Source organism: Drechmeria coniospora, chromosome 02, assembly GCF_001625195.1.
Source record: "Drechmeria coniospora strain ARSEF 6962 chromosome 02, whole genome shotgun sequence".
NCBI lineage: Eukaryota > Fungi > Ascomycota > Sordariomycetes > Hypocreales > Ophiocordycipitaceae > Drechmeria > Drechmeria coniospora.
The window spans coordinates 4,927,888-4,952,600 of NC_054390.1; the positions used below are offsets into that span (position 1 = coordinate 4,927,888).

Here is a 24,713-nt window from a genome sequence, read left to right on the forward strand (position 1 = left end):
GAAGGGCGTCTCGTCAGATTCGTTGCCTGTGATGCTAACGGGTGGCCGACTCAATGGACATGACAATCCGATCGAGGAGGGGGATGAAACGGCAGAGTCGGACAAGGAACGACGATGAGCGATGGAGGCACTCGAACTCGCACGCGTCCGTACAGTATGACAAGCACCTTTGCGCACAAGGACGTTCGTTGGAGCACACTTATATGTGCGAGTACTACTTATACGTATCGTGGTGGGGAGGCTATAGTACAACCCCGAACACGACTCGGAAAGGAGAATAGCCAACCAGGTTGTCTGCCGGCCAGAGGAAAAGTGTAAATAAACAATTTTTCCCACGTCTGAACTGGCGTCTAGGCAAGTACGAGTAGAGTACGTCTACGAGCACCCGGGGTGTGGTCCCGTCTGGACAGCAAATTGAGCGATCGACGGGCCGAAGGGGAGTTTTCCCATCATCATGAGTCGCGGCCGAGGGGAATGGATCAAGGAAACGAACAAGAGAGGCAAGTGTGCGCCGGTGTCGATGATGCAAGCAAGGTGCTGGGCGAATCCATGTGCGATCCAGAGCCTTTCATCCTGGTACTCCCCAAGCTTCGAGGGGAAACCCACCCTCTTTTTTTTTTCTTCCCCTTCGCCATTGGCATAAGTGAAGGAGGATCCTGCTGCCAGCGGACCCCGCCGGACGTGGAGTTGGCGTGTTTGGCAGTATTGATTCGGCTTCGAGGGAGGACATGGTTGTGTCTGCCGGGATTTGTGGTACGGCGACATGGAGTGCCCCTGTTTGAAGATCCGGCCGGTAGCCGAGTCGGGCAAGGCCGTCGACGAATGCCGCCCCGCTTTCCGGCCTGTCAAGGAGACGGAAATTGATGCCGTCGACAAGCTAGAGGCGGCGCGTTCATGCAAGAAGACGACGGGCATGTACTGTAAGTATGTGCTGTACACAGACTGTACTACTGTAAGTAGGTGTACATAAGTAATTACAGCACTTGTAAGTACCAGGTGTACAAGTACATGTACGGAGAGCAATTACTCCGTTCTTGTAAGTACTGTAATCAAGTGTAAGTACCTGTACTCGAAAGTGGGCATACATACCTTACATACACCTGAAGGTACAGAAAGGACAACATACAGGTACAGTACGTCCGGTGCGGGAACTTCCGAGCGGGAAAAAAACATCTCAAATGACATGCCACCGCGTTCGAAAAGGCTGTCGGGAACCGTCATTCTCCAGAGTTATCCGCTGGTGCTGGAGTTGTTGGAGGTGAATGCTTGTAACATGTAAACTCTAGCCATCGAGGTTTCGTTTTCGACGTTACGAGTGCTGTTTCGCAGTACGAGCATTGCACTGTGCAGAAGCGCAGTCACGGGTCAGTGCAGGTCCATTAGGCACGCGAGCGGTGGGCGGCGGTACTTTGGGGGTACCCGTTTACGCACCCGTACCCGTGCAGGGACCTGTTCATGAACACGGTATAGTACTACTTAGGTACGGAGCACCTATGGAACATATACCCGATGAATAATGTTACAGGGCGTGCTGGACCCTGGCACATACAAGCACATTTGTTTAGGTCCAAAGGTTGACAAGGAAGTTAGTCCAGTAAGTCGATGTACAAGTACAGGACAACTTGGACAAGTACAACTATGATAGGTCCGTAAGTACAGTACAGGAAGTACGAGTACAGTATGGAGTCCTCCGTACTCCATGCACTGCACTGGCCCTTGACGTGGGTGTTCCGTACTCCGAATACGGAGTAAGTACGAGCACCTGCGTGCTGTACTCGCTCATTTACATGCATCTTCGACCTGCCAGGGTGGATTGGTACACATCAATGTGGAGGAGTTGTAAGTACGGAGCGCCCACGAGTAAGGACAAGTCTACTCCGTGCTCCATACTAAAATGGCCGTTCAAGTAAGTGAGTAGGTGGGTGTACATGTACGCGTACGTACAGTACTGTACTGTACTTACTGTGCTTACATGTACGGATACAGTAAGTAGAGGTGACCAGCCGGATCGTGAAGGAGCCGCGTCCAAGCGAGCGGCGACGATGATGGGGATCCGCTCGATTGCCGAGTTCCATCTGCACGGCGCCCTCACAAGCAAGTACTTCTTATATTACTTTGCACCTACATAAGTACAGTACTTGCGAGTGCGGGTACATGTACACCCACAACATGACCCATTGGAAGGGTCAAAATACAGTCGCTAGCCCAACTCATCAGAGCCCACATGCGCACCGCAGGCTTGGGTGGATGAGCGCAAGGCCCGTCGATCATGCCGCTGCTCCAAGTACTTTGGCCTCACTCGATGCGACCGAACGATGGCAAGCGATGTTTCCATCTCCACCTCGACATGCTACGTTACTGGACACGTGGCATCGGGTGAATATGGATTGATGGATGGAAACAGCTCTCGGTGACTTGATGCGATAGCAGGCTGGTCTGCAGAGAATGATATATATACGGTACATCGTGCCATGGTCGCGTTGTGTGCATTATGCGCTTACTGTTACGGGAGTCCATCCAACTGTACTAGTGCAGTAAGCAGGCGTTGCGGGTACGCGTCACAGGCTTGAGTTGAAGTCGGGTTTCCCACTAATAATGCCTGTACTGGACCCGCCGAGGGGATGAGCCCTCGGCACAACCAAGTATCTCATACAAAGTATTAGTTGTAAGTACAGAACTTGTACATAAGGACTGATTACTCCGACAAAGTGTACTCCGTACAAGCACGACTATTGTGCACCTAATATTACTCGATAAGAGTACGGAGCACTACTTAAGTATAGGCATGCTTGCGTGGTCGTGAGTACTTGTATGTACATACTTGTGCAAATATACACTTGGGTAGTAAGCACATTGTAAGTACGGAGTAGTGATTGCCAAAATCACAACTTGCAAGTACAAGTACTTGCACCACCTGCACCTTCAACCACATAGTACTCTAGGCATAGCTACAGTACACCTTCAAACACAACGCACACTTAAACCTACTGCACAACTACTTAAGTAAGTACTTACAGCTACATGTACATCATGAACTGTACGTAAGTACTTGATTGTACAGTACAGTAAGTACGATTCGCTCTACTTAACGGCCATCCACCTGCAAGCCTGTCTTGTCCGTCTTCTCGGTGGATTCAGGACCGTCAAGGGGCCGAGTGCCGGAAATGCAAACCCGAGGCTGATGCTGCCCCTCATGTCGAAAGAGAACTCGTCTCGTCTCCTGGCGAAAGTGAGAAAAGGGAAGTTTGCACCCAAGGCAGGCACGCCAGGCATGACTAAGTACTTAAATGTGGAGGGACGGCGAGGAACAGCAGGAATCTGCAGCAAACATGCAAGTACAAGCAAGTATGTACTATGTACTCTGCACAAGTCGCATGTACAAGTACTCCGTACCTAGAGTACCAAGCACTGTACTTGTGCACTGTAGGTCACAACTGGCCATGGCCTAGTCGACCAAGACCACCAGTCCGCTCTCGTGTTCGTCATACATTTCGTCAATTCCCATGGAGACGAAAACGGCTTGCGGCGGAGGGCCCATGGTGTACAGTACGGTAGCCTCGGCATCCCCGCTGCGATCAAGGACTTCTTGAAAGGCAAGTTGGCCTGCCGCGCCAAGTCGACCTTCTCCCCAAGTGCGTGCTAGAGAGGCACGGCGGACGGGATAGCAAGATGGACGCTGCATCGATGTAGACGATGCCAAGCCGAGACGTACTTACGTAGACGCACGTAGTTGTACGTGTTGGTGTACGAGTGCACGAACCGCAGGTGCACATGTTTCAAAGGGTGGCTGGGTTCCTGTGCCTGTCGTCGTGCATGCACACCGTCGCGAGCGGGCACGACGAACGGGCACGACGAACGGGCACGACGAAGGACGGGTGGTACGTCGTTTGCTGTGCAGAGCCGCGGCACAGCAGGTGCACGCCATCATCGGCGTGATGCGAAATTGACTTTCTCCATCAAAGGCAAGTTGGACCGTGGCGGCGCCACGATGCAGGGCCAAACTTGCTCTGTTGCAAGCAGGCATTTCGGTTCAGTGGCAAATCAGGGGACCGGGTCAGGTCCAGCTGTCGATTGCGACCTGCGCGGCGTCAAAATTTGCTTCTCGCGAGCCACCTTGCTCCGCACCGTACCTCGCGTTCGAGGGTCAGGGAATCGGTGCCAAGTCATGATGACACTGATTGGCTGAACCGCGGCGTCGGAGCAGGTCGACCACCGCACCGCCATTGCACACGTACAGTACTTGCAGCATAAGTATGCATGTCCGCGGGCCATTCGATGGCGAAACGGGGCCCATGACCTTGGCATTGCGCACCTTGCACCGAGTGCTGGGAGCATGTCGGAATCGGTCGATGGGGGGGGGGGGGGAGTGGACGAGGCCGCGCGCGGGTTGGGGCTTGGACTGGCTGCTGACCACATTCGGGGGCCTCGCACGCCTACGCCTCGCGGCCGTACAGCGTGCAGGTACAGTACATACAGTACATGCAAAACAGCTGCGGCGCCCCTACAAGCCTCCTGGGGCGGCTGGCGAGTCCGCTGCGCCCTCCTCACGACCAGCGACCGCCGCGGCCGACGGTGGACGGCGGACGGTTTTCGCAGACCGCACATCGCTTGGGGCTGTGTCGCCACTGTGCAGCGCAACCATCATGCAGATCGAGCATCGCCGTCGCACATCCCACCCGATCTGACGAAGGCTACGTAAGGCTGGCCTGGCCGGTTTGGTTCAATTTCAGAAATCTCGTCACCAACCATACGGGGACTGCAATGTGGCGAGATGGAGCGGTGTGGGTAACGAACTCTACAGAGTACGGAGTAACGTGCCGAGTAAGTACTTGCACTTGCCCGGAGTAAGTGTACAACTAATACCTAAGTAAGTAAGTACTAGGTACTAGGTACTTAGTACAGTAGGTACTGTAGTACATGTACTCATACCTACAGTTGTATGCGAGCATGGTACTCCGTACCTGCAAGTAGCAGTACGGTACTGTCTCCGTGCTCCGCACCCCGTGCAGCAATACTTGCACAAGGTATCGCAGCTAGCACGAGCTGAGGCCAAGGCCGTGGATGGATGCGTGCTGCGGCGCAGCGCTGCGTCGCTCCGTCCACGGGTTTGGAGGCGCGCGGCCGGCAGGGCATGGATCCGACCGACCGCAACAATCGCGCCGCAGATCGACCCCGGCACTACTGCCATCGGCCCGCGCTAGAACTTGGTCAGGCCGCGTGAACGGAGGCAGCCTAAAGCAAGAAGAGCGAAGCATCCTGGGCTGGCCGGCCGGCAGCGCGCCAAGGGCTGGTAGGGGCGAGCAAGTGCAACTTCGAGTCGCGCCTCGGATCCAAGTCGCTTCGCTTTGGCTTCGCCTAGTGACCGGTAGCCTGCTCCGTCGGTGGAACTGTGGGGAGAGGAACCATGGGCCGACGAACCGTTCGGCCGCCGGGCTGGTCGATGCGCGTCCACGACCTCTGTTCGCCCAGCAGCATGCTTTTTGAAGGCGCAGGAGGAGATGAACGAGGTGCGAGCCTGGGCCCGAGGCCATTTGCACGTCGTCCAGCGTCCAGCGTCCAACTGGGCAGGCGGCGTTGAGTCCAAGACAAGGCAGATGACTGACTGACCGACTGCTGCTAGCTCCGCCAAGTAGGTGCGATAGTTGTACAGTAAGTACTGTACTTGCACATGTACGGTAGGCACGAGTACAGGACAAGTACAGCAAGTACTTACTGCAGTTGGGTGTGCAGACCAAGACGTATTTAGTGGGCTTGCCAACTGCAATCCGGCCGCTTGTGGGCCTCGCGGGTTGCGGGGGATCGCTGACGAGAAACAAACAATGGGGGCACAAGCCCAGACTGCCGTGGCCGTTGCTGTTGCCAGCTGTCGCAGTGCCAGTGCGAGACGCATGCTGCTGCAAACCCCGACAAGGGAGGAGCCCGCCGTCTGCATCAATTCCCTTCCCTTCCTCCCCGAGGCCAACCCTGGTCGGCCAATCCTGGACGCCCGGGACGATGAGCCTCCCCATGGCAACCCGACGGACGGTCCAATGGGGACCGCCGTTTGGGCCGTTGTTGTTGTCTCGTCGTTGCGCCGTGCCCAATTCCGTCCCTGCCCAGCCCGTAATTCGTCATGTAATTGCTTATGGGTGCGAGCGCTGACGGTGAACCGATCTGCAAGTACTGCAAGTAAGTACACTGCAAGTACTCTGTGCCGGTAACTTACTGTAGGTACACCGTGATACCCAGTGCTGCAAGTACCTTCCACCGACCCAACTAGTGGTATTCATGTCAGTGCATGTGCTCCGTAGTTGTACTGACTTACGTGTTCGGTAGGTCCTGACAATGTGCTGGACCTGATTGGGGGGGAGGGGCCGGGGTCGACTGGCTGGCCAACATGCTGGTCACCGGCCAACATGCTGGTCAATGAATGGTATTGGACTCTGACTCTGTATTACCTGTACAGGTAAACTCCTAGCCACGTTGCCAAGAGTCCAGCGACGCAGTTGTACACCGATGATGCGGACGGCGCATGTCCGCACGGTATTACTCGTATTCGAGTGTGTCATCGTCACCGGTTCTCGTTCCTGGAGATGAATCAACAAGCGAGGCGGCGAGCAAATCGTCATCCGTCATGATTCTGGCTGGCTCACATGCAAGCGTGTACGGGGTGCTGGACTTGTTCAATCCGTACGTCCGACGACTCCTCGTGGTGTTGTCATGGGCAAGTACACCTACCTCCACCACGCCTGCTCGGTTGGATGCTGTGCTGTACCTGTACTTGAACTCGTACGAGAACTGTACGGATTGCTCCGTACGAACCCCGTCGCTGCTTCCGCTCGTTGAGGCTGCTTCAGTGGGCCCACCAATCTCGCTTCCCGGCCGTTCCTTCCCCCCACACCGCCGCTAGCTTCACTCGAGGCAGTTCCAAGCCAAGAGCGAGCAGGGACGAGTTGGACTCTTCCCTCAAGCCTGCATGTACTTGTACTTGTGCGCTGCGCCATTGCCCACTGGTTGTGTTGGCGGATTCGACGTCGCCGCAGTACTGCTACTCGGTCCTCCGCACAGCCGCTGTACCTGCCCGCATCCTTCCTTGCCGTGTACCCGTACCAAGCTGGAAGGGGCCGCTATTTGTTGACGGCGCATCCGGACCAGATAACGACGGCGAGCGCTATTCGTACCCGTTCGTCCTCGTCCGTCCTCGTCCGTCCTCGTTCGTCTCCGTTCGTCCTCGGAAACGCACCGCATACGTATCGCCATCGCCTCTTGCTTACCGGCCTCGGGCGCATTGCTGCCAAACGTCGCTCAGCCCGTCCCCGACTGCTCAACCTGTCCCCGGCCGCTCAGCCATCCTCGTCGGCGCAACATTTGCCTTATCAGCCCTCCTCATCCCACCCGCTGACCGCTTACCTTGCCGACTCCTCCCTGATCCCTCCTGGCCCTCCCCGTGTCCGTGGGGCTGAGACGATCCGAGGACCCGTCACCGAACGTCACCCAACGAAGGGCTCGCTGGGGTTCACTGCTGACGACCAACGTCGCCGCCAGCACCGTCGCAACCGGCAGGGGTCATCGCCCCCCGTCCGCTCTTCCTCGCCATCGCCGTCGCCGTCGCCGTCGCCGTCCCCCCTGTCATCCTCTCTGCTGCTTTGTCGTCCGCCCCTTATCGTCCTGTTCACTGCCCTGTCGTGCTGTTTTTAATTCCTCCTCCGCCGCCGCCCGTTCTGGCCTTTGTCTCCCCCCCTACCGTTGACGGTCGAGCGTGGTCCTTGTTTTTGATCCGAGTCTCTGCGTCGCGCCTCGGGAGTTAGGACCGTCAGTCCGTCGCTGTGCTCTCCTCGTCTTGCGGCGCCGCCAATCCTCCACTTCTGGTTCCGTTGTGACACTGGGAGAAGGCGAAAGGCAACCACGGGGAATGGCGTGCTGTGTCGGAGCCTTGCTTTGAACCGATGCACTACCACACGAGAGCAGCAACATCCTAACCAGTCATCGACGACGACGACGACGACGACGACGACGACGTGGACGACGACTTGCCGCAGCAGCGAGGGAACGGGAACAGTAGCAGCCAGTCAACGTGGGGCCGCTTGTGCTGCCATCATGGCTTCGCTGCAGATGCACTCGGGCGGCAGCAAAATCACAAAGTCCCGCAACCGCACCGTCGTCAAGCCTATCCTCAAGAAGCTGCATTCCCATCACTCCGACCGCGAGTCGCTCGACCTCGACCGTGGCTGGGACGACCAGCCCTCACCGCGCCTCGCCTCGTTGGACTTTGGCCGTTCGGATCCCGACGCCGGCGGTCTCTACGCTCCCACCAATCTCGGCAAGTCGACGCGCGATGCGGCCTATGGCGGCCCGAAACACGCCCGCTCGACGAGCGGCGCGTCCGTGGCAACGTCCAATAGCGGCGGCCGGAACGGAGGCTCCTTTGTCCATCCTTTCCAGCAGATGCCGCAGCTCGACAGCTCGCCCACCATCACCGAGGACGACGGCAACGAGGATGCCGACCTGTACCCTTCGTCCCATGCCGCCACCGCCCCAACCGCTCGCCCTGCCGCTCAGACGGCCCCCCTCCAGCAGTCGGCCGCCGGGCCGTCACTTCCCACCCAGTGCACCACCTCCTCGTCGGACAGCACGCAGACCTCGCGCCTTGCCGCGAGCCGCTCCAACTCGGGCTCCGTCCAACGTCTCATATCCACGTCCGTGAACCAGAGCTGCTCCGAGCTGCAGCCCAGCGCCGGCACCTCCGTCGTCGACTCACCCCTGTCCCCCTCTGCACCGCCGCTGGTGACGAGTGCCGCTGCAAATCCGGCTGCCGCCTCGTTCACCCCCCCGACGTCCATGTCGCCCCTCCGGAGCTCGTTCGACGTTCGAAGCTCGTTCGACATGAGCGGCTTTCGCCTTCGCTCCCGCAGCGATGTAGACACCTTTTCGCGCCAGGAGCAGGTTCGGGAGGCCCGTCGCAAGTTTGAGGCAAAGCAACGGGCCAAGGACGAGAAATACAATCGCGAGCAGAACCGCAAACGCGAGCGTGCCGATAGCAAGGAAGCCCAGAAGCTGGACCGCGCCCACTCGCGCTCGCCCAAGGGAAGCCACGCAAGTCTCCCGGTCGGAACCGTCTCCGTCAACGCCCACCGCACCAGGGTCTCCAATCCCGACAGGGACATGGACGACCTCCTTGATGAGAAGCCCACCACCACCGGCCTGCCCGATCCGAGGGCTGAGGATGTCCAGTTCAAGTCGCCCCGCCGGACGAGGTCGGCCAAGCACAAAACGGCGAGTGCCTGGACCGTTTTCATGTTGTGGCTGCGCACCCAGTTCGTGAAGCTCGGAAGGCGATGAAAAGGCCCCACGAGCAGGGCCATGTCCAGGTCGTTTCGAACTCGACGGACCCGTCCGCATCCATCACCGGTATGATGGCATGGTACCTTGCACACTTTTGAGCCCCGCCACTGGCTGAAGGTGCGACGGCATACACCCAGGCACACCTACGCCAAACTTGGCGCCCATCGATTTCCTCTGCGCGAGCCGCCATTTTCTCGCTTCACCCCTGGAGGGTCCACCTTGCCCTGCCCCTGCAGTGCAGTATGCGTCGATCCATCTGAGCGTTGTTTGCATTCATTTTCCCCCCTCAAAGAGCTGCACTTTATACACTTACACGGTTGTGAAACTGCTTGGTCGGTCTGTTGGCATGGCGTCCCGGACGAGAGGAGACGGAGGACGTGGGACTGGGTATGGGTTTCCACTTGGCGCCGGGCGGCCGTCGCCACGGCCCAGGTGCCCCTCGATGGACGTTTCATTGAAAGGAATGCATTGGGATCTTGTTCCTAGCAGAGTCGAACCAGACGCGGTGGCTACTGTGGTTATCTTTCTCGTCTTGTTTGGTCTCTATTGCATGAGCGCTTTCTCCGTCATTTTTGTCATGCCCGAGGCAGCAGTTGCTTTGGGAACGGGCGGGCAGGAGTTGGATAGGTGGCCGAATGGACAGATGTCTGTCCAATTTGAACAAATGAAGCGAACACCGTACCGTTGAGAGATGATGCCAGTGAATGGTTGATGTGATATCGTCGCTCAACATTTCCGCTCAAGCTCCTGCCCGATTGCTTCGCTAGGATCCCAAGCCCGTTCATGTACCGGAACGATTACACGTACACAGCGGCAGCACCATTGCAATTTGTGCATGTTGGGTTGGTGTGAGTTCATGTAAGTGATGGTATTACGTGGTATTTTTGTTGTACATGTACAGTATGAACATGAGCGTGATACCGCCTAAGGCAAGAGTAAGTACTTAAGTACGTTGTGCATGCAACTACAGTACAGCACAGTACTGTACACTTACGCCTCCATGTACTTAAGTAGGGACGTACAGTACATGTACAGGAGTAATACATGTAGGTGTACGGAGTACGGTGTGAGTACTTGTAGATGAAGTACCGAGTAGCTTAATGACCCGTACCGAAGGCAACTTTTGTCGTACGGCAGTTGCTCAAGTAATTACGTAGGTGTTCTCCGCACAAGTACATGCATTTGTACAGTGTATGGAGCACTCCGTAAGTACATCCATTCGTAAAGTACTCCGTACTTGATACTGATACTAGTAGGCTGGATATACCGTACTACTCCGTACGGAGTACTCCGTACAGTACAAGTATTAATACTAGGTACATAGTACTCCGTAGTTTGCCAGTGCATTTGCAGAGCAGTCATCGACACTAGCTGGTGGAATGGATTGAACCGTTACGTAATCTACAGGGCCGCATGCACTACAATCCCCCTCCCAAGTGCGACCTGACGCAACCCCTTGATGGTTAAATGTTCTCGTACCTCGGCGTCGATGCCAGGTGCTCAGGTGCTGTTCCCCTTGCGAGGCCGCCAGCATGGTCTACAGTTGGGAACAATACAAGCAGACATGCCGTCAACTGTACATCGACGAGGGCAGGTCCCTCGACGAGATTATGGCGCATATGAAAACCGTTTATAGATTCGCGCCGAGGTGAGTGAGCCGATCCGAATGGGCCATGTTTGCCCAACGGCCGCGACGTGGAGGCTAACGCAAACGACGCAGCAAACGATCCTACCAGCACCAGTTTCGTCGCTGGGAATTTCCCGGAAAGATGCGTCCGCGACACCACAAGAACGACGAGCTTGTGAGGCGCGTCAAGGAGCTGTGGGAGAAGAATATATCCCAGCGTGAAATGCTGCGGATTTTGACCGAAGACGATGGCTTCGACATTAGGAACATTGAGCTGAGCCGTCTGCGCTCGAGATTCAAGCTGCTGCTGCGTTCCAGGAACGGCGATAAGCAGAGGCTCACCGAGGAGGACATGGACGATGACGAATCGGCGACCGACTCGCCACCCTCTCCTCAGCACGCGCCGGGGACGGCTGGGGCTCGGCAGCACCCGAGCCGTCCCGGCGGCGGCAGAAAAAGCGTGGGCAAACGGAGCATGAGAAAATCGACCACTGTGCCGTCTGGCATGTTGATACGATATCCGTCCGAAACGACGCTTACCGAAACCCGTCGCATCCTGAACCTCGACACGAACGCGTACTGGGCCCTCCGAACCAACTTCCATCGCATCTGCCAGGAGGAAGGCGTGTCGAAAAAGACGCTCGCCGGAGAGACACGATGGGAGGCCCTCAAGAACCGGCTCATCCAAGAGTCACCTCACCTCCGAAGCCAGATGTCGGCGGCCAATGGCGCCGGTGAGCGGAAGAAGCTTGCGCTCGACATCGTATGCACAGATGTCACCAAGAGGCTGCGCAGCCTCGAGTCGCGAATGACGCTCGTCGAGGCCAAGATGTATTTGGAGATCAACCCGGAGGAGACGCGGCAGATGAGGGCGGCACTGCACAAGGTCCTTTGCGAGCTCGGGCTGACCACCAAGATCGAGACCACCCCGGACCAGTGGGAAGACGTGAAGCAGCGATGGGGCAAGAAGTCGGCCGTTGCGCAGCGAATCCTGGACAACGCAGCTAGCGATGCCGAGTCGCAGAAGAAGATTCGCGCATTGGATTTCGTTGCCAAGGATGTCCTGAAGCGGTTGCGGGACGACGAAAGGGGGCGCAAGCAAGGGAAGCAGTCATCCTTGCCGTCGGCCATCAATCCTCGACAACCTATACCGCATGATACGTCAATGGATGTGCCACGGGATGTGCCCAAGGATGTGGACGATTCAGCGTATGAGTCGTTCGAGGTGCCTGGGGCATCCTCTCCCCTGCACATGAGCTTCGCCAGCCCACCGCGCATGACTTTGGCGATGCAGTCGATGTCGAGCTCGGCGTCCCCCTGCGGACCACCTCCGATCCCCACTCTTGGGTCTGGGGCAACTCTCGTCGCCATGGGATCGCCGACGGCATCTCCGCTCGGATTCGGGGCAAACCCGCCAGCATCTTTCGTCAACGAGTCATTATTGGCCGCCGCGAGGTCCGCACCTCCGTTCCAGCACACGGCACCATCCGCTGCCTGCGCAGTCTACCTTCGTCTGCACCCGTCCTCGGGGATCATGACGGATGCAGGCCTCTGGGTCGCGACGCTGGGGTCCCATTCCGTCGAGGAAGTTCGCCGGGCGGCGGCCGAGAGGATCCCCGGCGCCGTGTGCGTGCTGGTCGAGGGGATCCTCAAGGACGGCAAGGGGTGCGAGCTGCCGCTGCCCATCGCCGACGATGATCAGCTTAGTGCCTACATGTCGCATCTGCAGGGAGCGGCGCCGACGTTGAGCGTCCGGTTGGTCTGGAAGGAATGATTTTTTCACGCGATGAGCGAGCGAAGATGTGATTATCGAGGTGCCATATCAGGATACCAATATCATGCTGAGTGTTATTTAACCGCAAAATTACCTCGTCTCATACCGTGCCGTCCATGGAACCGACATGGATGGGAACGATACTAACTTTGGAAGGGGCCGTCATTTCCGTATATGGCGACCAAAGATTCTACGCACCGAAACAATACCAGGGCACTGGGCATTGCCTGGACTCGGTAGAAGTTGAAGAATTCCCTACAAGAAGTCCATGAAAGGAGTTGCCCTTGGAGGGCCGATGCACCTACTAATAGCACTTGTAGGTAGGTCTCTCTCCAGCACTACGCTGTACCACTTGTACCATAGCGTACAGTTACTCCGTACAAACACGTGCAAATTGTCTATCAAGACCCCGTACAGGCACCTATTATTATTGTTGTTAATTATTCAACCAATGTACTCCGTATTTGTATTTCCGAGTTCTTGTACCTGGCTCTTGTGGCCCAAGTCCTGTCGGAATACTAAGGTAGTCGTAAGTCGGTACAGTTACCTGACAAAAGAGACGATTCAGTTTTGGTAGCGCTGCTCTTACAAATTGAATCGACATTTTTGCCACCCCACTGTACAACAACTACTGAGGTCCGCAGCTTCTTGCAGATCGGTACCAGCTAGCCGTACCCACCATCTTCCTACGGGCCCGACGGAGGCTAGGAATTGCATCAAATTTAGAGGTCGGCCAGCTCAGCAACCTCATCCCTGGTCCCTTCAACCTTTCAGCCGCACTCGCCGACTTTTGCCACGTTACCGGGCTGCTTCAGATCGGCGTCCGATGGCGCATATGCGACTACGACCGACGGCTCTGCGGAGCTGGGCGGCTCGTGCTAGGCTGCCGGCGACGACCCGATGCTTCGCGACAGACCTCGAGCCCGAGAAGGAGAGGCCGAAAGTCGCGCGGCAGAGCAACGAGACGAAGCTGGGGAGGTCCTTCCAGGGCCAGGTCATGGGAAGCATCGGCGCACGTCTGAGGAGGGAGAGGGAGCAGCGGGAGCAGTACGAGCGGTGGCGTGACATGACGGATCCGTCGAGGAACTGGATGATTACATTTCGTGCGTCTCGCCGAGGCCGTGGGCGTGAAGCTTGCCGAGTCGACACGACCGCTAACCGTCCACCCCTCCAGTCTTCCTCTCCAGCGCGGGCATCGCCTACTACCTCGGCACCTTTTGGCCGCGCGAGCCGGACACGTCCTCGACCCAGCCGCTCTCGAAGGCGCGTGCCCCCAAGCACAACACGAAGCTCGAGAATATGCAGGCCGCCTGGGCCGACTTTGTCAAGATTGTCGGCGAGGACAACGTGAGCACGCTCGCGACGGATATCGACCACCACTCGACCTCGACGTGGTCGACGCACCAGCCCAAGGCGGACGAGAAGCCGTTTTGCGTCGTCTACCCTGCCTCGACCGAGGAGGTGTCGGAGCTCATGAAGATTTGCCACGGGCGAAGGATCCCCGTCGTCGGCTACAGCGGCGGCACGAGCCTCGAGGGCCACTACACGCAGACGAGAAAGGGCGTCTCCGTCAACTTTGGCCGCATGAACAAGGTGCTGGCCCTGCACAAGGAGGACCTCGACGTCGTCGTCCAGCCGGCCGTCGGGTGGGAGGCCCTCAACGACGACCTCGCCAAGGAAGGCCTCTTCTTCCCACCCGATCCGGGGCCGGGCGCCATGATCGGCGGCATGGTCGGCACTGGATGCAGCGGCACCAACGCCTACCGGTACGGCACCATGCGGGAATGGGTCCTCAGCTTGACCGTCGTCATGGCCGACGGCACCGTCATCAAGACGCGTCAGCGCCCCCGAAAGAGCTCCGCCGGCTACGATCTTACCAAGCTCTTCGTCGGCTCCGAGGGCACCCTCGGCCTTGTCACCGAAGCGGTCCTCAAGGTCACGGTCAAGCCGGCCTTTACAAACGTCGCCGTCTGCGCCTTTCCCTCGATCCGCGACGCCGCCAGCTGCGTCGGCAAGGTCGTCGGCGCCGGCGTGCCTGTGGCCGCCGTCGAACTCCTCGACGACAGCCAGATGAAATACATCAACGCCGCAGGCATGACTTCGCGATCCTGGAGCGAATCTCCGACATTGTTCTTCAAGTTTGCCGGCACCCCGGCCGGCGTCAAGGAGCAGATTGCCCAGGTGCAAGGGCTCGCCAGGCAGGCCGGCAGCGAGTCGTTTGCCTTTGCCAAGAGCCAGGAGGAGCAGGACGAGCTGTGGAGCGCGCGCAAGGAGGCCCTGTGGAGCACCATGGCGGCCGGCAGGGAGGGCGACAGAGTCTGGACGGGGGACGCCGCCGTGCCGATGAGCAGGCTGCCGCAACTGATTGAGGAGACGAAGGAGGATATCCGCAAGAGCGGCCTATGCGGCTCCATCGTCGGCCACGTTGGCGACGGCAACTTTCACAGTAAGCGCCCACCCACCCATCGACAGCCTTTGACTCCCTCCCCCCCGTGCTGACCGGTTGCTGCAGCCATCATCCTGTACAGCGAGGTCCAGCGGCAAAAGGCGGAAAAGGTGGTCCATCGGATGGTCAAGAGGGCCATCGAGATGGAGGGCACGGTGACGGTAAGTGTGACGGATCCGGCCTTTTCGATGGCAAGGAGTGCCTTGATACTGACAGAGGACGACTACAAGGGCGAGCACGGCGTCGGTTTGGTCAAGAGAGACTATCTGCCCCACGAGCTGGGCGAGACGACGGTGGACGCGATGCGCCAGGTACGCCGACCCATCTTGGAGAAGGAGACGATATGAAGCACAGCTAACGGCGACGACAGATCAAGAAAGCGTTTGACCCGCTGTGCTTGCTCAACTGCGACAAGGTCGTTCGGGTCCAAAAACCAAAACGGGGCGAGGTCGAGGAGTGGTAGCGGCAGCAGGGTGTGCCCACCTACTCATGCATTACCGTACTATACTGTACTTGTACCATACTGTGAACCATGTTCCTTCTTAGTTGCACAGCACCTTTTCTTCGTGCAGATTCTTGGTTTCCAGTAGGTAGAGGCTATGGAGTAGAGACGGAAGAGTTTCTGAACGACTTGAATGCCTGTGCTCCGAGCCGACAGAGCAAAACGCGGCACTCTACGGTGTGCCTCGTTGTAGTGACTGTTGGTCCCATTCGAAAGCCGTTCCAGGGGTCGTGTCCGCTAGAGTCCGCTGGAGTTGGAGCCTCCACGGCTTATCCAATCTGATCGTCGCAGTGGGGGCACCTGGAACGGCTGCCCCGCGGGCCGCAACGTCATACCCCCCCCCCCCCCAATAATGCAGAGTACACCTACTGTACTCCGTACATGTACTTACATTGCCCCGTCTCTTCGTCGTCACATGAACGACTCCCGTGACAACCCTCCATTCCATGGTTGATTGCTCCCGTTGACCTTTGCTCACACACCTTGTCCCTCAACCGTTGCGGTATCCGCACCGTCACGCAGGACAATAACGGCATACAGCGTGCAAAGTGCAAATCGTCGCGCAAGGTTCGATTCATCACCGGCTCCTTGGAGCTTCAGCATGCCGCTGTTTGCAGCGCAGCTACATCCCGGCCGCGCGCTTGGGTTCCTCAGTACGTGCTTGGCCCATCCCCTCTTGATCTCTCAACGGCACGGATAATGACAGGCGTGCGACATGCGATGGGTGGGAGTCGCAGGTGCTGACACGAGCAGTTCTCGGTGCGTCGCTGCACGATGTCCTGACCCGACTCAAGGCCGAGCCGGTCCTCTTCCCGAAACTCGACGTCATCTCCTCGCCCGACAGGCCGGTGACGGAGCCGGTATGCGTCGCGCTTCCCTACAACGGCATCCGGCTACGGTTCGACGGACCCGAACAACGGCTGCGGCTCATCGAAGTCACCGACTTTACCAAAAATCACGTCACCTTCAAGGATCGTGATCTGCTCAAGCCGCCGAGCGGAACATCGGCACCGGGGTCACCGGGGCCAGGCGAATCCAGTCTCGGACCGACATTCCGGCACATCTACCATCGCCTTTTGGGACCGACGTACGCCGGGGAGTACATCCCTTCGGGCGGAGAAGGGGACGGCACCTACGTCTTGTCGTACCCCGGCGTTGCCTTCAATTTTTCTCTTCCGGCGTCGGCGTACGCGCCGGACCGCGACGTCGTCTCGCTGTTCTCGTCGTCGGCGGGCCAGGTGGCCACCTCGATGGCCGTCTTTAGCGGCGACTCGTGGGCCGAGGCCCGACCGAGGCTCTTCACCGAGGTGCTCCCGAGCCTCAAGGCGACGTCGACCCTGCCGCGCGGCAAGGACGTGTACCCCGACGAGGTCTCGCTCGTCCGACTCTACGGCGGCGGCAAGATGGATCTCTTCCGGAAGTGGACGAGCAGCGCGTTCCGGATCCAGCTGGGGGAGACGACGCCGCAGGAGCTCGTGACGGAGCTGGGACCGCCCAACGCCATCTACCGCAAGAACGACCAGAAGATGGTGATTCACAAGATGCGCACCATGAGCAACGCGCGCGGACGGCCGAGCCCGTCCGATCTCGGCCGTCCGGACGAGCTCACGGACACGGACCAGTCGTCGATGAACACAGGCTCGGAGGAATCGGACGACGAGGCCGTCGACGAGCAAACGGCCACGGGCAACGGCTCCGGCGAGTATTTCTACAACTACTTCTACCTCGGCTTCGACGTCCTCCTGTCGACGGCGACGGCGCCATCGAGCGCCCCTCCAGCTCCGGGCAAGAAAGTCACGCCGGGCGGCGGCGGCAGCGGCGACGACGACAGCGACGACGCGGGGAGGGGGAAGTCGATGGAGGTGCGCGATGCGGACCGGCCTGTAGCCACGAAGCTTGTCCTCCACGGCAACATTCCGGGCTCGTATGAGTTCAATCGGCATCGACGGTGCCGGTGGGAGATTGCCTACCTCGAGGGCGAACCGGTCACGTCGGAGAGCGAGTTCAAGCAGATCGAGGGCCGCATGACGGAATGCTGGGAGGGGACGATGCCGGCAAAGGCGCAGAGGGGTATGGTCCTGAACCGCGGCTGGGGCGACAGTCCGGGAAGCAGCTGCGAGTTCCTCGGCGGCTGGGAAGAGAGCGGGATACGTCGGGGGGAAACAAACGGCGACTCGTCAACGACGCTGTACGGCTTCCCGGGGCTCGTCTTCGAGGTGCTGAAGAACGACTTCGTCAACACGGTGACAGTGTTTTGAACGCGACTCGACCGACGCTGGCTGCATGACGCATGCATGATGCACGATACTGGCCTGGTGCGCTGCGGGGTGGGCACACCATGGATAGATTGGTTCCGCCATGACTAGCCAGCTAGCGATTGTGCATGTGCCGGCATCCGTCGTCGTGACGGTGGCAGCGACGGACGGAGGCTGACTGTACCGACGCTTATTCCCGTAACACTTCCTTGGTCAATGCCATGTTCATTCTAGTTGGACACGCTTTCTCTGCATTCACCTCCCCGCCGCATATTGTTCCTGCGCCATATTCTGTCGCCAGCGGGCGAGGGAGGGAGACAAGCATGGGCGGAGGCAAGCATAGATGGAGCAAGCATCGACGGAGGCATGTCATGCAACTGTCTTGCTGAGCGGCGATGCTGGATGCATCATGGCTTGGTTGGGGGTACTTTGCTCGACGTCGCCATGGCGTCGGCCGATGTCGCAACGCCCAAGTCCGAGCTCCGACTGTTCCGAAGGTGAGCAGACGGCTTAGCTTCCCATCTTACGTGCTCCATAGCTCGTTGATCAATGAATCTATCACGAAGCTGCCATTTTGCGGGGGCGAGGGACCAGAGCGGGCGAGGGACTGAAACGGGCAACGGACCAGAGCGGGCGGCAGGGAGCCCCGTGGCGTGCAGGGGTGAGCCAGGTCGTTTGGCGACGAGGAACCAGGAGTGAAGCGGAGCTTGCTCGATCATGGCTGCCCCTTGCGGCCTCTCCCGTCAGCGCTCGACCGGTCAGTCCCCCCAACCCCGCCGCAATCGGCAGGGGGTTTCGCGAGAACCATGGAGTCGTGCCAAGGTAGGCTGACGTACGAGTACAATATAACCATGGACTCCATTCTTGCTATGCGTACTCGTTCGTTTATGCAGAGGTCGAGTCAATTGGGAGGAGAGTTGGGAGGAGAAGAATGTCGGAGCGTATGGTTATCCATGGATGGTAATGCGCAGGACGTGAATCTGCGTGTACAAGTACACCTGCTGCATCCATATGGTACGAGGTCTCGCTGTGTTTCCGAGCACGGAGTGCGGGAGTGTGGAGAGAGACGACCTGTAACGACGGTCAGGCCGTGGTTCAATATCGATAACCTGGGGCGGGCGCGCCGCTCGTCCGCGGAGCTGGTGAGTGTTCGCGGCGGGGCCCGCCCCTTGTTCCTCTCCTTGACGCCGGTTGACTCACATGGCTCTCATGCAACTCACGCACAGAACTGACGATGGTCCTCCGGAGTAGAGCAGAAGGGCGCGATGCACAAGAACGGGACACCTTCATTGTGTTTTTTTAGCATCTTCTCATTTCGCTACGGGATGGTGTGGGGGGTGGGGGGGGGGTAGGAGGCAGGAGCGGCAAGTGGCAACTACTCTTTCGTTGCTTCTAGCTTCCTTGTTGGTCCCTTCGGCCTTCGGCATTAGGGAGGGGAGGAAGGAGAGAGGGGGGGGGGCTCCTGCTGGTGCCTGGCGGTGTCTGGCGTCGTTCCTTCCGTCACTTATTTCCACGAGGGGCAGGCAGCTGATGCAAGCGCGGAAGTAGTCGGTTGTATCAAAATGGGTGTTCGCCCGAAATAAATTCAGCTGCCTCTTGACTCTTGCCAATTTCGTCCCGCCCTCTCTCTGAACATCTATTCATCTATTTTTCTCTCTGTTGCTTTTACATCCCTCTGTCCATCTATTCGCCTCCGCCGCCCTGTCGTGAGTTGCTTTTTGTCATCCCGGCCGGCGAAGGAGAGACACGGAGCTGTGGGCCGGCCCCGGACCTCGCCGTTCCGGATGAGAGGTGAAAATGCCCGCCGACAACGACGCACACGGGCAAGGATGTGCGGACCAAGAGAGGTTCGATGATGGACGAGAGGATGCCGCGTTTGTGAATTCCGTCGGCCCTGTGCATCGTTCTGCGTCGCGCCCCCCGGCATCAACCGCTTCACCTGCCGTTGGCTCACCCACCTCCCCGGCGCCCTCGGCATTACCATCGACAGCAGCAGCGGCACCGACACCGCCCCGACCAACTGTCCTCGCTTCTGATACGGCTCCCACCATGGCGTCGCCGCCGCCGCCGCCCAGTCCGCAGCTGCCGATGCCGTCAAAGCAGCAGCCGTCGTCGACAGTCGACCTCGACGGCCTCACCAAGGGACGCAGCCCCGCCGAGCTCGCCCTCGTCATGCTCGCCCTCTGTCTGTCCCTCTTCCTCGCAGCCCTCGACATGAGCATCGTCTCGACGGCCCTGCCCGTCATCATCTCCGACTTCAAGGCCCCCGGCGGCTACGTTTGGGTCGGCAGCGCCTACCTGCTCGGCAACGCCGCCTTCGTTCCCACGTGGGGCAAGATCTCGGACATCTTCGGACGCAAGCTCATACTCATCGTCTGCGTCGTCATCTTCTGGATCGGCAGCCTCCTCTGCGCCGTCAGCGTCAACATGGCGATGCTCGTCGCCGCCCGCGCCCTCCAGGGTTGCGGCGCAGGCGGCCTCGTCACCCTGCCCAATATCGTCGTCTCCGACCTCGCCTCGCCGCGGAACCGCGCCCTCCTCTTCGGCGTCTTCGGCGCCGTCTGGGCCATCGCCTCGGCCGTTGGACCCCTCGTCGGCGGCCTTTTCACTAGCAGGCTCTCCTGGCGTTGGTGCTTCTACATCAACCTGCCCTTTGGCGCCGCGAGCCTCGCCATCCTCGTCTTCGTCCTGAAGCTGCACAATCCGCGGACGCCCGTCAAGGCCGGCCTCGTCGCCATCGACTGGGTTGGTAGCGTCCTCGTCATCGGCGGGACCCTCATGCTCCTCCTCGGCCTCGAGTTCGGCGGAGTCCAGTACTCGTGGCGCTCGCCCACGGTCCTCTGCCTCATCCTCTTCGGCATCCTCACCATTGCCCTCTTCGTCCTCTACGAGGCCGTCGCCGCCGAGTATCCCATCATACCGCTCTCGCTCTTCCGCCACCGCAACAGCGCCGCCGTCTACGCCCTCTCCTATATGCACGCCTTCGCCTTCTTCGGTGGCTCGTACTGGCTGCCGCTGTACTTTCAAGCCGTCACGGGCGTCGGCCCCCTGCTCTCGGGCGTCTACCTGCTCCCCTTTGTCCTCTCCCTCTCCCTCACGTCGGTCGTCATCGGCATCTTCAACAAGAAGTCGGGGCTTTACAAGCTGCCCATCACGGGCGGCCTCGCCGTCATGACGGTGGGCCTAGGCTTAATGACGACGCTCGGCGTCGATCGGAACTGGGCCAAGATCATACTGTTTCAAATCATCGCCGGCGTCGGCACCGGGCCCAACTTCACGGCACCCCTCGTCGCTCTGCACACCAACATCGAGCCTCGAGACATCGGATCCGCCACGGCGAGCTATTCCTTTCTCCGCCAGCTCGGCACCTCGACCTCGGTGGCCGTCGGCGGCGTCATCTTCGCCAACGTCATGACGGCTCAGCACGACGCCCTCGTCCGCACCGTCGGTGCTCCGCTCGCCGACCGCTTCGGAAGCGACCAGGCGACGGCCAACGTCTTCGCCGTCCGTGACTTGCCCCTCGGCGACCGTCTCGTCATCCAGGAGGCCTACTGGAACGCGCTGCAGAAGATGTTCATCGTCTACGCCGCCGCCGCCTGCACGGGCTTCCTCATCAGCTTCCTCGTCCAGCAGAAAAAGTTGAGCAAGTCTCACCTAGAGCACAAGACGGGTCTGGCGTCGCTGAAGCACCGAAACGAGGGCAAGGAACCCGCCATGGACGAGGAGAAGACGGCGGCCCCTTGACGTGGGGCTTTTGGGCCGTCGTTTCCGATGGACTCTTTTTCTTTTTACCGGACATGTAGCGTTGCTTTTTTTTGGTCAGACACTGCACACATTTGGCATACATGCAAGCACGAGCATAGTCATAAATAGGACTTGACATCTCTCAGTCCCTCGGGTACTCGACGATCGTCTGGCTCCTGCACCGACGATTTCGTGCGTTATGGAAACTGCATACGGAGTACATTTAGCATAGACACAAGCACGATCCTAATTATAAATAAGACTTTAGCTCACTCCGTCCTTTGAGTGCCCGACAATCGTTTGCCTCTTGTACTGACAATTTCGTGCCTCATAGAAACCGAATATATTCGGCATGCCTGCAAGCACGAGCATAATAATGAGCAGGATCTCACATATCTCGGTCCTTTGGGTACCCGGCCTTCAATTGGTTTTTGCACAGACGATTCGTGCTTCATGGGATGCGAGGGTATCCATCATGTCAGATTTCAATCACGAAACTGCATACAAAACAAACCTGCCAGCTTCTAGCACTTTTGTACATGGCGGGATTTCAAGGACTTTGCATTTGAGCAGAGCCGTGCTAACCGGCCGATGACTGAGAGTCGCAGAGGTGATCGTGTCAAGGTCCAAGTCGCATGGAAATCTCGGGGTCGCGGGGCCCGCCGTCCTCAGTATTTTTTTTGTTTTCCGCTCTAGGTGACTAGGGTTTGGTAATTTCGTCCTTTCCCGCGTCCTTGATGCTTTCCAAGAATTGGTCGCCCGCTCTTTTATCGTCGGCAAAGAGATGATCCACGACGAGCCGACGTGGGGTCTCGCCCATCCACTGGAAGAGCGAAAAGTCGCGGAACTGGTCGGCGCGGAAAATCTCGAGCATCTCGACAGGCTCGTCGCCAATGTTCTCGACAAAGTGACCCATGTTCTTGGGCACGATGCCGACGTCGCCGGCCACGTAGTCAAACGTCCTCGCCGTGCCCTCGGCGGCAAAAATGGTGACGCGGGCGCGGCCGCGGATGAAAAAGGACCACTCGTCGGCGAGAGGGTGCCAGTGCATCTCCCGCAGCGCGCCTGGCTCGATGATGGCGTGGGCGGCGGCGACCGTCTTGGAGACGGGGAAGTTGTTGGAGTCGGTGATGCGCACCTGGCCGCCCGTCGTCCTCTTGGGCTCTTGATCAAGCATCTTGTGGGTGAAGCGGTACTCGCTCTTTTTCACATGCTTACCCCTTGGGCGCTCCTCGTCAATGGAACCCGGCCGAGAGCCCTGGAAGATGTACTTTTCACCCGCCGGCAGGTGCTCGAACAGCTCGGGTGCGAGGTGAAAGTTTTCGGCAATGACCGACTTGGGCGTGTGGGCTGGAGGGGAAACGAAAAGGTGAGCTTGGAGGGCAACAACAACGGCGCAGGCAAAGGGGGATCGGTGGTGGCACGCCTTACCCAGCCAATCCGTCAGAATAAAGGTGGACTCCTCGGAGAAGCGGCCGTCGTCAAAGATAAGCAGAAACTCGGTGCCGTTGTCGCCCAAGCCCTGCAGGGAGTGGGGGACGCCGCTGGGAAAGTACCAGAGGTCGCCCTTCTTGAGGTCGTCGATGAAGTTGCCGCCGTCGTAGTCGAGGGCGGTGACGCGGACCTCGCCCTCGAGGACGTAGGCCCACTCGGCTTCCTTGTGCCAGTGCAGCTCGCGGATGACGCCAGCACCGAGCCGCATGTTGACGCCGGCGAGCTCGACGCTCGAGGGAAGCTCGCGAATCGTCGTTTGACGGGTCCAGCCGCCTTGCTGGGTCGACGTCAGCGCCGGGCTCGTGACGGCAAGGTCAAGGCGGCAAGCGAGACGCAAGCAGGTCTCACCTCGATGCGCGTGTGCGAGTCGGCAAAGCTCCAGCGCATGTTTTGCATGGTGCCGTGGTCCGTCGACGGCGGCCGCACCATGTCGGGAGACTGGCGGGAGCGATCGCGGTTGTAGGGCCCCAGGACGGATGCCCCTTGGCCGTTGCGCCAGGGCCTCGGGTCGAGCCGGCGACCGACGGCATCGACCTTGCCGTCGTACGGATCGCGGTGACCGGGCGTGTAAGGCTGGCTGCCGGCCTTGTTGTGTGTCAGGTACTTGTCGGGCAATTCGAGGCCGTTGAGCAGCCGCTGTCGCGGGCTGTCGAGATGAGGCAAGGCCGCGGCAAGGCTGGCGCCGAGGAGTAGCTGGGCGGCCCACCTCATGGTTCAATGGACGTTGGTCAAGGTGTCGGCGAAGGTGACGGTGATGATGACGGCGATGAGGGTGACGAGTGTGCAGGTAGGGAGTCGTGGAAGCGTGCCTTGGGGAGAGGGCAGAGCCGGAAGCGGTCGAGCTTAATACCTGCCACACCCTGCCGGAGCGCTCTCGGTTCGGGGGTGCAAGCGCGCGGCCGGTCGGGAGCGAACTGTCGATGGGATGATTGGACGAGGCAGCAAGGTGGTTTGCTGTGGAACCCTTCGCACCCTGCCATGGGTATGCTGTGCAACTCGACGTTCATCTGACGTCGGTAAGTTCATGACGACATCGAGCCGGGCCGGCATCTTCCAGTCCGATATGCCGAGCCAAGTCCGAGGGGGGCGGGCCTCGCGCACGGTCAGCAGGGAGGGACAAAGGCGGACAACCGGACGATTCGGATGAGAAAGTAGCGGCACACGACGGCATAGGTTGGGCCCTTTTGGTGTTCCGTGGACGTTTCCATAAGGAAAGGGGGTGGTTCTGAGCTGTGACGTTTTCATCGAGTTGAATCGCACCAGTCAGGTCCCAGGTCCGAACCCATTTTTCCGATCCTGCGCTGTGGAGCGGATGGAGGTGGAGGGTGTACAGTACTTACTGTATTACTCTAACTCTCCGTACCGTGTTCTTAGTCCACTTACAACTACATGTTGTTGTAACATGTAAGTAAGTACTGTAATAATACATGTACTCCTTACTCCGTACTCCTTACTTCGTTGTACATGAACCTTAGGTGATCTTGGTATCGAGTTTCTTGAAGTGCCTATGTACGGAGTATGATAATAATTACTACTTACTAGTAGGTAGG

The 24,713-nt window shown here is 58.8% G+C and overlaps 6 protein-coding genes across 6 annotated transcripts; 5 read left to right on the top strand and 1 right to left on the bottom strand.

The window, feature by feature from the left end:
* Positions 1 to 8,076: 8,076 nt before the first annotated feature.
* Positions 8,077 to 9,318, top strand: DCS_04454 (uncharacterized protein; the record flags this gene model as incomplete). The annotated part of the gene is made up of 1 exon (XM_040801764.1): positions 8,077 to 9,318. One exon carries the CDS (start codon positions 8,077 to 8,079, stop codon positions 9,316 to 9,318), a length of 1,242 nt encoding a protein of 413 aa, XP_040656797.1.
* Positions 9,319 to 10,853: 1,535 nt separating this feature from the next.
* On the top strand, positions 10,854 to 12,722 carry DCS_04455 (uncharacterized protein; the record flags this gene model as incomplete). The annotated part of the gene is made up of 2 exons (XM_040801765.1): positions 10,854 to 10,969; positions 11,042 to 12,722. The coding sequence occupies 2 exons, from the start codon at positions 10,854 to 10,856 to the stop codon at positions 12,720 to 12,722; spliced, it is 1,797 nt and encodes a 598-aa protein (XP_040656798.1).
* An 835-nt stretch (positions 12,723 to 13,557) lies between these two features.
* DCS_04456 (uncharacterized protein) lies at positions 13,558 to 15,631 on the top strand (the record flags this gene model as incomplete). The annotated part of the gene is made up of 4 exons (XM_040801766.1): positions 13,558 to 13,825; positions 13,897 to 15,168; positions 15,235 to 15,479; positions 15,539 to 15,631. The coding sequence occupies 4 exons, from the start codon at positions 13,558 to 13,560 to the stop codon at positions 15,629 to 15,631; spliced, it is 1,878 nt and encodes a 625-aa protein (XP_040656799.1).
* A 640-nt stretch (positions 15,632 to 16,271) lies between these two features.
* Positions 16,272 to 17,928, top strand: DCS_04457 (UPF0183 domain-containing protein; the record flags this gene model as incomplete). The annotated part of the gene is made up of 2 exons (XM_040801767.1): positions 16,272 to 16,323; positions 16,424 to 17,928. The coding sequence occupies 2 exons, from the start codon at positions 16,272 to 16,274 to the stop codon at positions 17,926 to 17,928; spliced, it is 1,557 nt and encodes a 518-aa protein (XP_040656800.1).
* Positions 17,929 to 19,722: 1,794 nt separating this feature from the next.
* On the top strand, positions 19,723 to 21,669 carry DCS_04458 (multidrug resistance protein fnx1; the record flags this gene model as incomplete). Its single annotated transcript, XM_040801768.1, has 1 exon — positions 19,723 to 21,669. The coding sequence occupies one exon, from the start codon at positions 19,723 to 19,725 to the stop codon at positions 21,667 to 21,669; it is 1,947 nt and encodes a 648-aa protein (XP_040656801.1).
* A 700-nt stretch (positions 21,670 to 22,369) lies between these two features.
* Positions 22,370 to 23,874, bottom strand: DCS_04459 (oxalate decarboxylase oxdC; the record flags this gene model as incomplete). The annotated part of the gene is made up of 2 exons (XM_040801769.1): positions 22,370 to 23,440; positions 23,512 to 23,874. The coding sequence occupies 2 exons, from the start codon at positions 23,872 to 23,874 to the stop codon at positions 22,370 to 22,372; spliced, it is 1,434 nt and encodes a 477-aa protein (XP_040656802.1).
* Positions 23,875 to 24,713: the final 839 nt, after the last annotated feature.